Source organism: Sarcophilus harrisii, chromosome 4 (genome assembly GCF_902635505.1).
Source record: "Sarcophilus harrisii chromosome 4, mSarHar1.11, whole genome shotgun sequence".
In the NCBI taxonomy this organism is placed as follows: Eukaryota; Metazoa; Chordata; class Mammalia; order Dasyuromorphia; family Dasyuridae; genus Sarcophilus; species Sarcophilus harrisii.
In genome coordinates, this window is record NC_045429.1 from 104,681,589 (window position 1) to 104,693,734 (window position 12,146).

The 12,146-nt window shown below is 38.6% G+C and overlaps 1 protein-coding gene across 2 annotated transcripts in view; it reads left to right on the top strand.

The window, feature by feature from the left end:
- HSD11B1 (hydroxysteroid 11-beta dehydrogenase 1) overlaps positions 1-11,878 on the top strand; it is a 35,559-nt gene extending 23,681 nt beyond the window's left edge. For both annotated transcript variants that reach the window (XM_031937291.1, XM_003767664.3), the window contains 5 exons: positions 2,489-2,619; positions 3,186-3,297; positions 3,416-3,601; positions 10,785-10,928; positions 11,068-11,878. In XM_031937291.1, coding sequence (XP_031793151.1) covers positions 2,489-2,619; positions 3,186-3,297; positions 3,416-3,601; positions 10,785-10,928; positions 11,068-11,345 — 851 coding nt within the window. In that variant the 3' untranslated portion in view covers positions 11,346-11,878. The remainder of the gene's footprint in view (positions 1-2,488; positions 2,620-3,185; positions 3,298-3,415; positions 3,602-10,784; positions 10,929-11,067) is intronic.
- Positions 11,879-12,146: the final 268 nt, after the last annotated feature.

The following is a 12,146-nucleotide window of genomic DNA, read 5'->3' on the forward strand; positions in this document are numbered from 1 at the left end:
GATGTATGGACAGGTAGCTGTCCTGCCAACAAGCTACAAAGAGCAGCAAAGTACTGGAGTACTCTAGGAAAGAGTTCCCCACCCAGAAGTAACTCAGGCCTGCAGGGCCAAGCTGGGAAAGTGCCCTGCAAAGAACCCTACTGTGTGGATTAATGACTGAGCAGTAAAAGTTTCACTACCCCAAGCCAAGGCCCACCCTGGAGCTGTGGGTATTAGTGGCTGAGCAGTGAATAGCCCTGAAGGGACCAAAAGTGTCTCTCCCCTGGGAAGCACAGTCATGCTGGGGAAGTTCTATTGCCCCAGGCCAAGCTCCCCATGATGCAGATTAGAGGCTGCCCCGGGCTGTGCCCCCCTGCTGTGCAGATTTGTAACTGCCCTCTGGAAAGCCTCAACCTGCAGGATGTGGCTGCAGGGCTGTGGTCTGCCTGAGTCACTTCCAGTTTTGAGTGGTTACAGCCAGATCTTGTTAAGTTCTGGTGTTTTTTAGAGTAACCTTTAATTTCTCTGCCAGTTTTACTGCTTTGTAATCAAGGCAGAGCCATTAGCCTATAGCAGAGTTGCCTCTATAACTTCTCTAGCCACAGAGATCACCCCCGCCCCTGGTCTGCTTAGGACACTAGTCTCTCCCTGCCTGTGCTAGTCTGTTCCTGGCCCCTCAGGATAAACCTTTCCTGGCAATCTTCCAGATTATCTTTGGCTGATAAATTGTGTGCTTCTAATCTTCATGAATTTTAGAGGTCAAGTGCTATTTTTAAGGCTGAATTTAATAATTGGTTGTGAGGGGATGAGAGGAGCTTAGAAAGTTGCATGTGCCTTTTCCACCATCTTGGCTCCCCCCAAATTATCTATTTTCAATTTTATTTCTGATCAGTTATTTTTGCTACAAGATGTTTTCCTTTTTTCAGTTTTTGAACTTTGTTTTTTAATATTTTTCACTATCTCATAGAGTTATTAATTTCTATTTAGTCAATTCTTATTTTCAGGGAAAGCTTGGGTTAGCTTCCAAGCTATTGTTTCTCTTTCCAAATCTTTATTCCATAGCTCTCATTTCCCTTCCTATTTTTCCCCTAGCACTTTAATATTTTTTGCTCTCTCAAAAATTTTAGCTCTCTCTTTTTAAAAACTCTTTGTTCACTATAACACATTTGTTAGATTTATATCTCTTTGATAATTTACTTTTAAATGTTTTGAAGTCATTCTCTTTTGGTGAGATTCTTGTCTTGAACATTCCTGATCCTGTAATATTTTTTTATGGAAGGATACATTTTTTTCTTTTTTGTGTGTTTGTTTTTCCAACCTACTTTCTAATTTCAATCCTTATATTAGGAGCAAGTCTCTGCACGCTACTGGGGGAAAATGTAGGAAATCAGCTTTTGTTCTCTTGGGTCTTTCTGCTGCTTTGGGCAGTTAATTGATAACTTTATTCTGGGATCTCAGAAGCAACTAAACTGGGGATTTATAAGTTTTCATTGCTCCAAAAGTGATATGATTTAAGCAAACTCTATTCCCACCTCTCTTGATCTGAGCTCTTCAAATTCCTGGTCTAGCTCTGGATCAATCCAACATTTCTGTTGGCTTGTTCCTGGTTAGTTCTGGTAGACTGCTGCTGTTTTTTGGCCACTCTCAGCAATGTTGGAAAGCTCTATGAATTCCAAGTCACAGAACTTCAGGCTCTTCTTTAGAAGGGGATTACTCCCCTAATTATTCCTCTGCAAATTTTTGGCCCAAAGACCCCATTTGAATTCTGGAAGTAAAGCCACACAGTTACTATTTGATTCTGAACTTATTCCTACTTTGGTACAAACCTAGCAGTAGCTACATCTCACTCTGGAAGACTACCCATAAATAGAAAGAGCTTCTCTTTAGTCTTCTTTGTATCCAGAACTCAGTAATGGGTAAAAGACCTGCCAATTAACATTCGTATAAGGTCAGGAACTCTGGATCAGTCTGTAATCTTTTCTTGATCTGGTAAGAATCGAATGTTTCATCCTCTTTTCCTTTTCTACAGGCTAGAATATTCTACATTTTAAATGCTGGATAAGGGAACCGTGGAATTCCCAGATTGAGTTAGAAATGATAAAGGCTCACTCATCAAAAAACAAAATCCTCATGGGAGTTGGTGAAATGCTAAGTTTGAGGTGTAGAAGCATGGCATGAAAATAGTACTATGGGTCTAAATATACAGACTCACTAATACAAAGCCCAGATCCCCAGGTGAATATATCAAGTGATAGATAGAGGTAGAAGCTGAAGTACAGGAACATGATATGAATAAGCCCCTGGAATATGTGGCTATGTGTGAGTGAATTTGAATTTTTAGAGAATTTTTCATAGAAATATTTACTCACAATTCAGAATTTGTTGAAATAAACTGAACTAAGTCCAGTCCTGAAGTTGTAAACCCTGAAATATATCCAATAAACTACTACATAAACTACATATATGAAAATATTTCTGAAGAGCCAATAATGTTCCTTGGGCTTTATAGAGATGCTCCAAGGGAAAAGGGTGATTGTTACTGGTGCCAGCACAGGTATTGGAGAACAAATAGCCTATCACCTGGCACGGATGGGAGCCCACTTGGTGGTGACAGCACGGACTGAGGCAAAGCTGAAGAAGGTAAGAAGCATCAGAAAACTTGTAGTCATATATAGTCATTTACCACCATATGTACATATTCACAAAATAATATGTACACAATATATAATATATTCAAGGGTTCCATGCTAAACTCTCAAACATAGTAAATAGTCAATAATATCCATACCAATTATTTAATCAGAATTAATTTACCAACAAAAATGTGCATTCACAACCTTTTTACTTCCCTGATTAGATGATAAACTCTTAAAAGGAAAAACTTTGTCCTTTTTTTGTAACTAACTCATTCTTTTAAAATAGCACTATGCATCTTATTAAAGATCAAATTGAGTTGATAATAAATCAAAGTAATAAATAAACCAAAATAACCCTTGCCCTGAAGGAACTTATATTCTATTGGAGCAAACTACATGAACACATAAAAATAAATAAAACATAATACAAAACAAATATAAGTAGTTTCAGAGGATTGGTCCTAGGAACTAGTAGCTCAGAAAGTCAAAAAAAAAAAAAAAAAAAAAACTGAGCTTTGAAAGAAGCTAAAGATTCAAAGAAACAGAATTTATAAAAATTCTCTATTACAGGTCATCGCTGAATGTTTGAAACTAGGAGCAGCCTCGGCACACTTCATTTCTGGAACCATGGAAGACTTAGTTTTTGCAGAGCAAGTAGTTATCAAGGCAGAAAAGTTGATGGGTATAGTTAAACCCTGCTCCTTTTTCTTCTGGGGATCTCCCTAAAATTATATAGGGGTTGTTAAGAAGTCAAGGAAGGGCTCTGAGCTTAAATGATTCTTCTTGCCTAACTCATACAGGGGGGCTGGACATGCTCATCCTCAACCACATTGAACATTCCAGTTTGGATTATTTTAATGGTGATATTGCCCGCTTACGTAAATCAATGGATATCAACTTCTTTAGTTATATAACCATGACATCAGCTGCCCTGCCCATGCTGAAACACACCAATGGAAGCATTGTGGTGGTCTCCTCAGTAGCAGGTAAGTGAGGAATGAGAGGGAAAAAATAGAAAGATAGGAGAGGAGCCTACCTGGTTTTGATTTTACTAGGAAGTATTCCCTGAATTCAATGTAATAGAACCTGGGAGGAGAGAGGAAAAGTATCAATTCATCTATGTTTATATTTAGCCAGGATTGATTCAGAGAAGCAATATAACATGCCTGATGGAGGTACCAGTATATGGCCTGGATATGAACTTTATAGGGGGAATGGATGAAGAGAAAGAGAGAGCTATTGAAAGTATTCAATCAAAATTTTTTGATTTGGTAAAAGTTGATGATTTCTCGGGAGCAGCCTCAAAGAAAAGCTGGAAAATAGAATAGATGGGGGAGCAGCTCAGAGGTGACCAGAGGCCAAATGCGCAGGCAACAGTGAGACTGATGAGGTTTGAATGTCCTCAATTCCTGGTGGTGATGAGGTTAGTGGTAATGAGAGAGTTGTTAAAATCCCCTTTAATCAGCAGCAGATTTAAAAGTGAAAGAATTCACTAATTCCCAAATTATTAATTGCAAAATAAAAGTTTATCATTGAATAGAAATCAGCTGGCTAAGAAACTGACTTCTATAGTGGCAGAGTTCTATTGGGAAATGGAATTTTACACTGAGAGAATCAGCAGTCAAGGATCCTAGTAAATTGCTTGGGCCATCTGCAAAGAGCTTAGCTGAGGGAAACTGTTATATGTGCATCTTGGTGGAGGAAGCGGGAGGGGAGGTGTGCTGGGATAGCCCCAGCTGATCAGACCAGTAATCCTCAAGAATGAGAATTTAGAATTTCTATGGGAGATGATTTGCCCCTGAATAGTGTTATTTCTCTCACCCTGGGAGATGGATTCTGTCTGTAGACTCCTTGAAGCCTGGGAGATCCTGATCTTTGAGATCAGAAAAGGGGACACAATCTCTAAGAGTGATGATCTTAAAGGGAACACAGCTTCAGTAAAGGGAACAGTTTCCTTCTTACTTCATCCCCCCCACAAGCAGTTAACATCCAAAGCCCTTTGGGGAGAAAAGGATGAAGATCTCAACTTCCTGTAGCTACTTCAAGCTGACAAGGGTTGTAGAGATGCTGGGGAGGGTTAAGCCAGGAGGGGGGGTGAGAACTGAAAACAGCAGCAGAACATCTGACTGTGTGTCATGTGTCCCAATCAGTCCCATGTTCTCTAGGCTGAAAGGTAGTTGAAAATTCACAGCTTGAAGCCCAGAGAAAACAGATCTCAGGAGCAGATTAAAAGTAGAGTATCCTCCAGGGTTGAGATGATGACTTTTGGAAATGGAGCCTTTTTGCAGAAAATGCATCAGGTCCTGTCTGGAGGCTGCAGACTCCTAACCCACCTAACAACACTGTCTACAGAGCTCCCTAGATGAAAGAAGTTAAGAAGTTTTCAAATAGTTTCTGTCTCTCCCTCTGACCCTATGTGGTCCTGCTGCAGTCAGGTAATGAGGAAGGAAAATTAAGAAACCATCTTCACACTCTCTACGCGATCCTCCCCAATTTAATTGAATTGCTTTAGAATTTTGAAATGACTAATTGCCAAATTCCCCAACCATTATTCCAATGGACTTTCCTAAAGCTCCAACTTTGGCCGGAGGTGGAGCCTACAAGAAAGTCAGACCTTTAATTGCTGGCAGGGGTATGGAATGCCAATCAAGAAGAATAGGAGAGAATATGCTAGGAGTAAAAGTTCCCATCTTTGGAGTGAGAAAGTTAGGTAGCAGAGTGAGAGAAAGAAGGACATAGCCTGCTTTCCCCAGAGTGCTCACAGGAGCGTTTTGAAAAGCGAGTCTGTGTATCTCTCCACAAGGAGCTGAGGCAGGTTTAAGCAAGTGCCCTGAAGCTTAGCAAAAAAAACCCAAAGCAGTTTGAAATCCCCTTTCTTTCCAGACAGCCCTGTGAACATGCAAAAGCTCTTGAGGCCATTTCAATTAAAAGGGCTGTTATAGTCACTGCTCTAAGGCAGGATGACCAAATCAGGGAAACCAAGCCTGGTTTTAAAATGTATGGGACAAGCATGCTTCCTGAGAGACAGACAAAGGGTCTGGGATGGGCCGGCCCTGCTTGTCTGGACTGCCGGTAAAGGTCTGTTGTCCATGCAATTTAAAAGTTGAGGAGTGAAATTTTTTTCTGGAGATATAAGATTGAGTCCCCAGTCTCCTCACTATATTGTATCCCAATAAGGGAACAGGATAAGAACATTTAAATGACAGATTACCAAGCTGGCCAGGTAGAGGAGAGGGCTGAAACAGGTCTTGAGTTCCTCTACAATCTCCACTCTATGGGGGAGGAGGAGGAGAGACCAGAGTTGCAACTCTGGACATTGGGGAGAAATGTTCCCTGTAGTTCCCAGGAATAAATAAAAAGCTATAATAATAAAAAAAAAAAAAAGAAAAGAAAAGAAATCAGTTTGCTAAGAGACAGATTTCTGTAGCAGCAGAATTCTATTGGGAAATGAAATTTTACGCTGAGAGAATCAGCAAGCAAGGGTCCTAGCAAATTGCTTGGGCCATCTGCAAAGAACTTAGCTGAGGGAAGCTGTTATATGTACATCTGGGTGGAGGAAGCGGGGAGGGGAGAGGGTTGGGATAGCCCAAGTTGATCAAACCAAGATTTCTCAATTGAATGAGAATTTAGAATTTCAATGGGAGTTGATTTGCCCCTGAATAGTGTTACTTCTCTCATCCTGGGAGATGGGCTCTGTCTCTAGACTCCTTAGAGCCTGGGAGATCCTGATCTCTGAGATCAGTAAAGGAGGGGACGCAATCTCTTAGAGTGATAATCTTTTTTTTTAAATTATAGCTTTTTATTTACAAGTTATATGCATGAGTAATTTTACAGCATTGACAATTGCCAAACCTTTTGTTCCAATTTTTCCCCTCCTTCTCCCATCCCTTCCCCCAGATGGCAAGTTGACCAATACATGTTAAATATGTTAAAGTATAAATTAAATACAATATCAGTATACATGTCCAAACAGTTATTTTGCTGTGCAAAAAGAATCGGAATTTGAAATAGTGTATAATTAGCCTGTGAAGGAAATAAAAAATGCAGGCGGACAAAAACAGAGGGATTGGGAATTCTATGTAGTAGTTCATAGTCATCTCCCAGAGTTCTTTCTTTCGCTGGCTATAGCTGGTTCAGTTCATTCCTGCTCCACTGGAACTGATTTGGTTCCTCTCACTGCTGAAGAGGGCCACGTCCATCAGAATTGATCATCATATAGCATTGTTGTTGAAGTATATAATGATCTTCTGGTCCTGCTCATTTCACTCAGCATCAGTTCATGTAAGTCTAAGAGTGATAATCTTAAAGGGAACACAGCTTCAGTAAAGGGAACAGTTTCCTTCCCGCTTCAAGACTACTCATCCTCTCTGTATATATAAGGATTGTTGGAGGTTTATTCCTCTCTGACAATAATTTTAAGTGAAGCTTAGAAATGCTAGACAGGCTTGGGATTTCAGTTCCTTGAATAACTGGGGCTGTGGAGACAGAAAAGCTTCACCTAGATTTGGGTATCAAAAAGAGGGAAAAAAGGGGGGGAGCAAACCCCCTAAGTGGTGAACTAGAGAGCAGCTAGCCAAAAGTGTCTGATTACTATATGTGTAGTGCTTAGTCTAACAAACTGAACTGATCTAGAAGTCAAGTAAATAAGCCTTCTGGGTGCAAGGTCTGGTGCTGCACACTGAGGATACCAAAAAAAAAGTAGGAAAAAGAAGAAAAACAGCCAGCCTCTCTTCTCAAGAAGCTTGCAATCTAGTCAAGAAAATAATAAGGACACAACTATATAAAAACATAACTAGATTTAACAACAGAGAAAACGCTTTAAAAAATATGGGGGGGGGGGGAAGGGAAGTTGTCATTATTCAGCATTCAATTCTGTCAGTAAACATTTATTAAGCACTTTCTATGTACCAGGCACTATGCTAAGTGTTAAGGGTACAAAAGGAGTTTAAAGACTCTTCCTTTCCTCAAGGAGCTCACAATCAAATTGGTAGACAATAAACAAATACACACAAACAAGCTTTATCCAAGATTTAAAAAAAAAAGAAATAAAAGAGGGAAGATGTTAGAATAAGAAGGATTGGGAAAAGCTTCCACTTTAAAAAAAAAAAAAAAAAAAAAAAAAAGGTTGTTTAATTGGGACTTAAAGAAAATGAGGAAAGTCAAGAACTGAATATTAAAAACTTACTAAGAGATTCAAAGGCACAAAAGGAGCAGATAGCATATAGTTTACTGGGGGAAAATGATATGAGCATGAATGGGTAAACATATATACACATATGTACATATATACATAATATAGGTATATATCCATATAAACACATATAGCATATATTAAATATGATAGATAAATGGATGGAGAGGCAGAGAGAGATGAATACATTTCCCCTCTCACCCTTTTAGAAATTACTTTGTATTTTAGATAAACTCTGGGGTGAGTAATGGACAGAAAATCAGAAAAACCTCTTGGAGGAGGTGGTGGAATTGGGTTAAGATTTGAAGGGGAGTAGAGATTCTAAAAGCAAAGGAGAAAAAAAGAGGGCACTCCTGGCATGGGATTATAGAACTAATTAAGTGACTTAAATGGAACTCAAACTTTTTCAGAATTTCTTTTCATTTTTTATTCCTATCGTTTTTATCATGTTCAATTTTCCTTCTCTGTGAGTCATTTCTTCTTCTAGACTAAAAACTCCCCACTAGAGAGGAGTGGGTAGTGTGGGAGGAAATTGACCTTGAAGTAAAAAATACCTAAGTTCATTCAACTTCCCATACAAACCCATCCTGGCTGTGTTGAGGTCTAGATTTGGGGTACCTAAATGAGATTAGGTTTTAGTTGAGGTCTAGTGGCAGGTTTGGGGTACAGGGAGTAAACACAGCTCCCCTGCAACCCCCTTGCATTTGGCGCAAGGATACGGCAGTAAATGAAGTCTAGTAGCAGCACGAGTCCCTAAAATAAAGACATTTATTGGCCAGAGGGCTAAATTGATAAAAGAGGTTTATTATGGGGTTTGGAAGTAAGGAGATAGGTGAAGGTAGAGATAAGGAGGGCACCGGACAGAGGGTCCAGTGGACAGAGGGTCCTCACATGTTTGGAATCTCTTCAAAGAGGGGGTCCCAGCGTCTCCCTTTTATAATAGGAGACTTAGCTTGAGGGGCCTTTCGGTGTAGCCCCAAAGTTGGCTCAAATCCGGGTGGGGTTGGGACAGGTCCGGATCTTCTATTGGAATTCAAAGGGACCCATTAACTAAGAGGGGGTGGGGGTGGGAATCAAAGATAGGAATCTTTCCCACATCAGCTGGAGGACCCTAAACAAATCATTTAATCTCACTCTCTGAGATTATAAATAGATGAATAAATATTGATTGACATTGGTAGAGAGAATTTCTTCACTGGAAGTTCCCTACAACAACAAAATCAGAGTTTGAAATCTAAAATATATACTGAGCTTCTCCCTTGGAGATCTTTAAAGTTTCAAGTTTGTCACGGCAAAAGTGTGAGAGAGAGAGAGAGAGAGAGTGTGTGTGTGTGTGTGTGTGTGTGTGTGTGTGTGTGTGTGTGTTTACGTGCAGTTACTTCTTTCCTCTAATTAAAAATAATGGTTATGTATCTGGGACTAGAAAGGAAGGACTAGAAAGAAAAGATGATGTTATTCTCCAAGAAGAAGTGGTAGTGGCAAGAGAGCAGAATGGTGGGAAGTAGTGAGGTTAAGTTCCTCTTCACAAATATTCTTTATATTAACTTAGAAAATATAAAATGTGCCAAAATGAATCATGATGGGCAGAGAAAAAGTCACAGTACATTATTTGTCAATCCAGTTTAACATAGGAAAACAGACAATCACTTAACCTGTTTGCTTCGGTTTCTTTATCTGAAAAATGAGAAACAAATTGCAACCTACTCCATTATCTTTGCCAAGAAAACTTCACGTCACAAAAAGTGAGACATGTCTGACTCAACAACAGCAAAAATTCAAGGAGGAGGACTTAGTCTTAAGTAAAACAAATCTTAAGGATGCACAAAAATATTTATAGTTCTTCGAGGTAGTAAAGTATGGAAATCTGAGAAGATGCCCATAAATTAGGGAATAGCTGAGCAAGTTATGGTATATAAATGCAATGGAAAATTTTATCAGCATAATGACCAAACACAATTCCAGAGAATTAATAATGAAACATGCTATCCACCTCATGATACAGAGATGAAGCACTCAGAGTGCAAAATGAGACAATTTGTTTTTTGGATATAGGCAATGGGGATATTTATTTTAAATGACCCATGTTTATAATGGGTTTTGTTTTTCTTGTGTTCTCCACTGGGGAGGGGGAGGAAAAACAAGAAGACAGATTTTGGCTGACACACAAATAAAATTATTTTTTAGAAAAAGAAATGGAAGTGGACAAAAACAATCCTATATATTTGCCATTCCCAATTCCATGTCTCATTCTCTCCAACTACATGGCCATGTTCTCTGATTGGGCAAGTTAAATCATTCAGCCAACAGGAATTAGAAAGCAAACCTGTTTCACAGCTTCTTAATTTCTTAATAATAAACATTTTCACTCTTTAAGTCTGGAAACTGAGTAGAATAAGATAAAACAAATATATGTGTGTGTGTGTATATATATATAAAGAATTACAAAGTGTTGTCTGTCACATAGTAGATACAATAATAAATGCTAGTTAGCTGACTGACTAAATTAATCTAGATGCTAAACAAAGATTATTTAAATATAATTCCAGCTGATTTGATGCGACTCTGCTTCCAGGTCTGGCTCTAAAACCTTTTTCTGTATTTGAAGGGATTAGACTTGTTCTGCTTGGATTGAGATGATAAAACTAAAAGTAATGGATGGGCATTATAGAGAAATTGGATAGTTAAGGGGTAACTGTGGAATGATCAGAGCTGTTCAAAAGTACTGGGGAAATATAACAGGTTCCTTCTCCCTAGAGATCTTCAAGCAGAAAGGAGGATGACAGGTTAACAATAGTATAGATGGAATTCTTGGCCATATATCATCAGAACTAAATGATCTCTGATGTCCCTTGCAACTCTTGAGATTCTGGAGTTGAGCTTTCCCAAAATGACACAACTGGTTGAAAAGATAGAAGAGATCAGCTTTCTCATTGCTAGGAAGTATAATCCCCAATCACCAACTTATGTTTGTTGTCTAGGGAAAATAACTATTCCACTTCTTGCTGGCTACTCAGCAACTAAGTTTGCTCTAGATGGATTCTATTCTTCACTGCGAGTAGAATTACAAATGATGAAGGTCAACATATCCATCACACTCTGCATCCTTGGCCTCATAGACACAGGTAAGACCAGCACTGGGTGGTAAAAGAAACAATATGGAAACATCAGCAACACTACAGTTTCTGGTGTAAATCTTATATTATTCAGGATGCACTCCTGATTTTGGCAACCTGACTTTTTTTGTGTTCTCTTCCTTTTCAGATAATGCTGTAAAAGCTATTTCTGAGGTTATGGAAAATCTAATTCCAGCTCCAAAGGAGGAATGCGCATTGAAAATCATCGAAGGGGGAGTTTTACGTCAGGAAGAAATAGCTTACCCATTCTTTCCCAAATTCTTACTATGGAATCCAATCCGGATGATAATGGAATATTTTTATTTCTTAAACATCAAAATAGACAAATTTAATAGGAAGCTTTTCATGAAAGAAAATCCCCAACAATATAAAAGAGTAGATTCTAGACCTCTTTTAGTGCCTTAGAGAGATTAAGGGCATTTTCCATGATTAAATATCTAATGGTGTGGCAGAAACTCTGTGCCATGGAAGACAGAGATAGCTTCAAAGACAGAAAAGCCTCAGGTCAAATTCTGATGTATACTATATGTGCAACTCTTAGCAAATCACTTAAATTTTCAGTGCCCTTGGCACATTTCCAAGACTATAAATTTCAGAATAGCTGATGATGGGCAAACCTCATATGAGAGTTCTCTACATTGATGAAACCACAGATCAAGACCAAGAAACAAAACAAAACAAAAACCTAAACCCTTTAATCATCTCTCACAAAACAAAATTTATGAGGTTAATAACTCCCTTTTTCTTCAGATTTTATCATAGTTTAAACTAAAATTTTAGAAGAATCATCAGGATAGAAGGAGAGGAAGAGGGAATAACGATTTTGTTGGTAAACAAAAATTTTCTGAAAACTGTGTTTCTTTTTTGACCCCTGGAGCCCCTTCAAATGTAAACCCCTGAAAGTGACATAATACAAGGTATAATTATTTGGGTCAGCATTTATTCAAAACCACTGATGTTTCTCTTTTATCAAAAAAACAATTAATTCAAAGCAAAAGGCATTTAAACAGCATTGCAAAATAAGTAATAAAGAAAATCCCCTCCATATTCATTGAGGCACACTCAACTGCAGATTCCCACACTAGCAACTGAAAAAGAGGAAATGCATAGTGAACATACATGGTGAGAGAACATATCTTTATGGTTTCATTCCATCTGGAACCCCTTTTTGCTCTTAAGTCACAACTTGCTTCTTATCCTCATAAT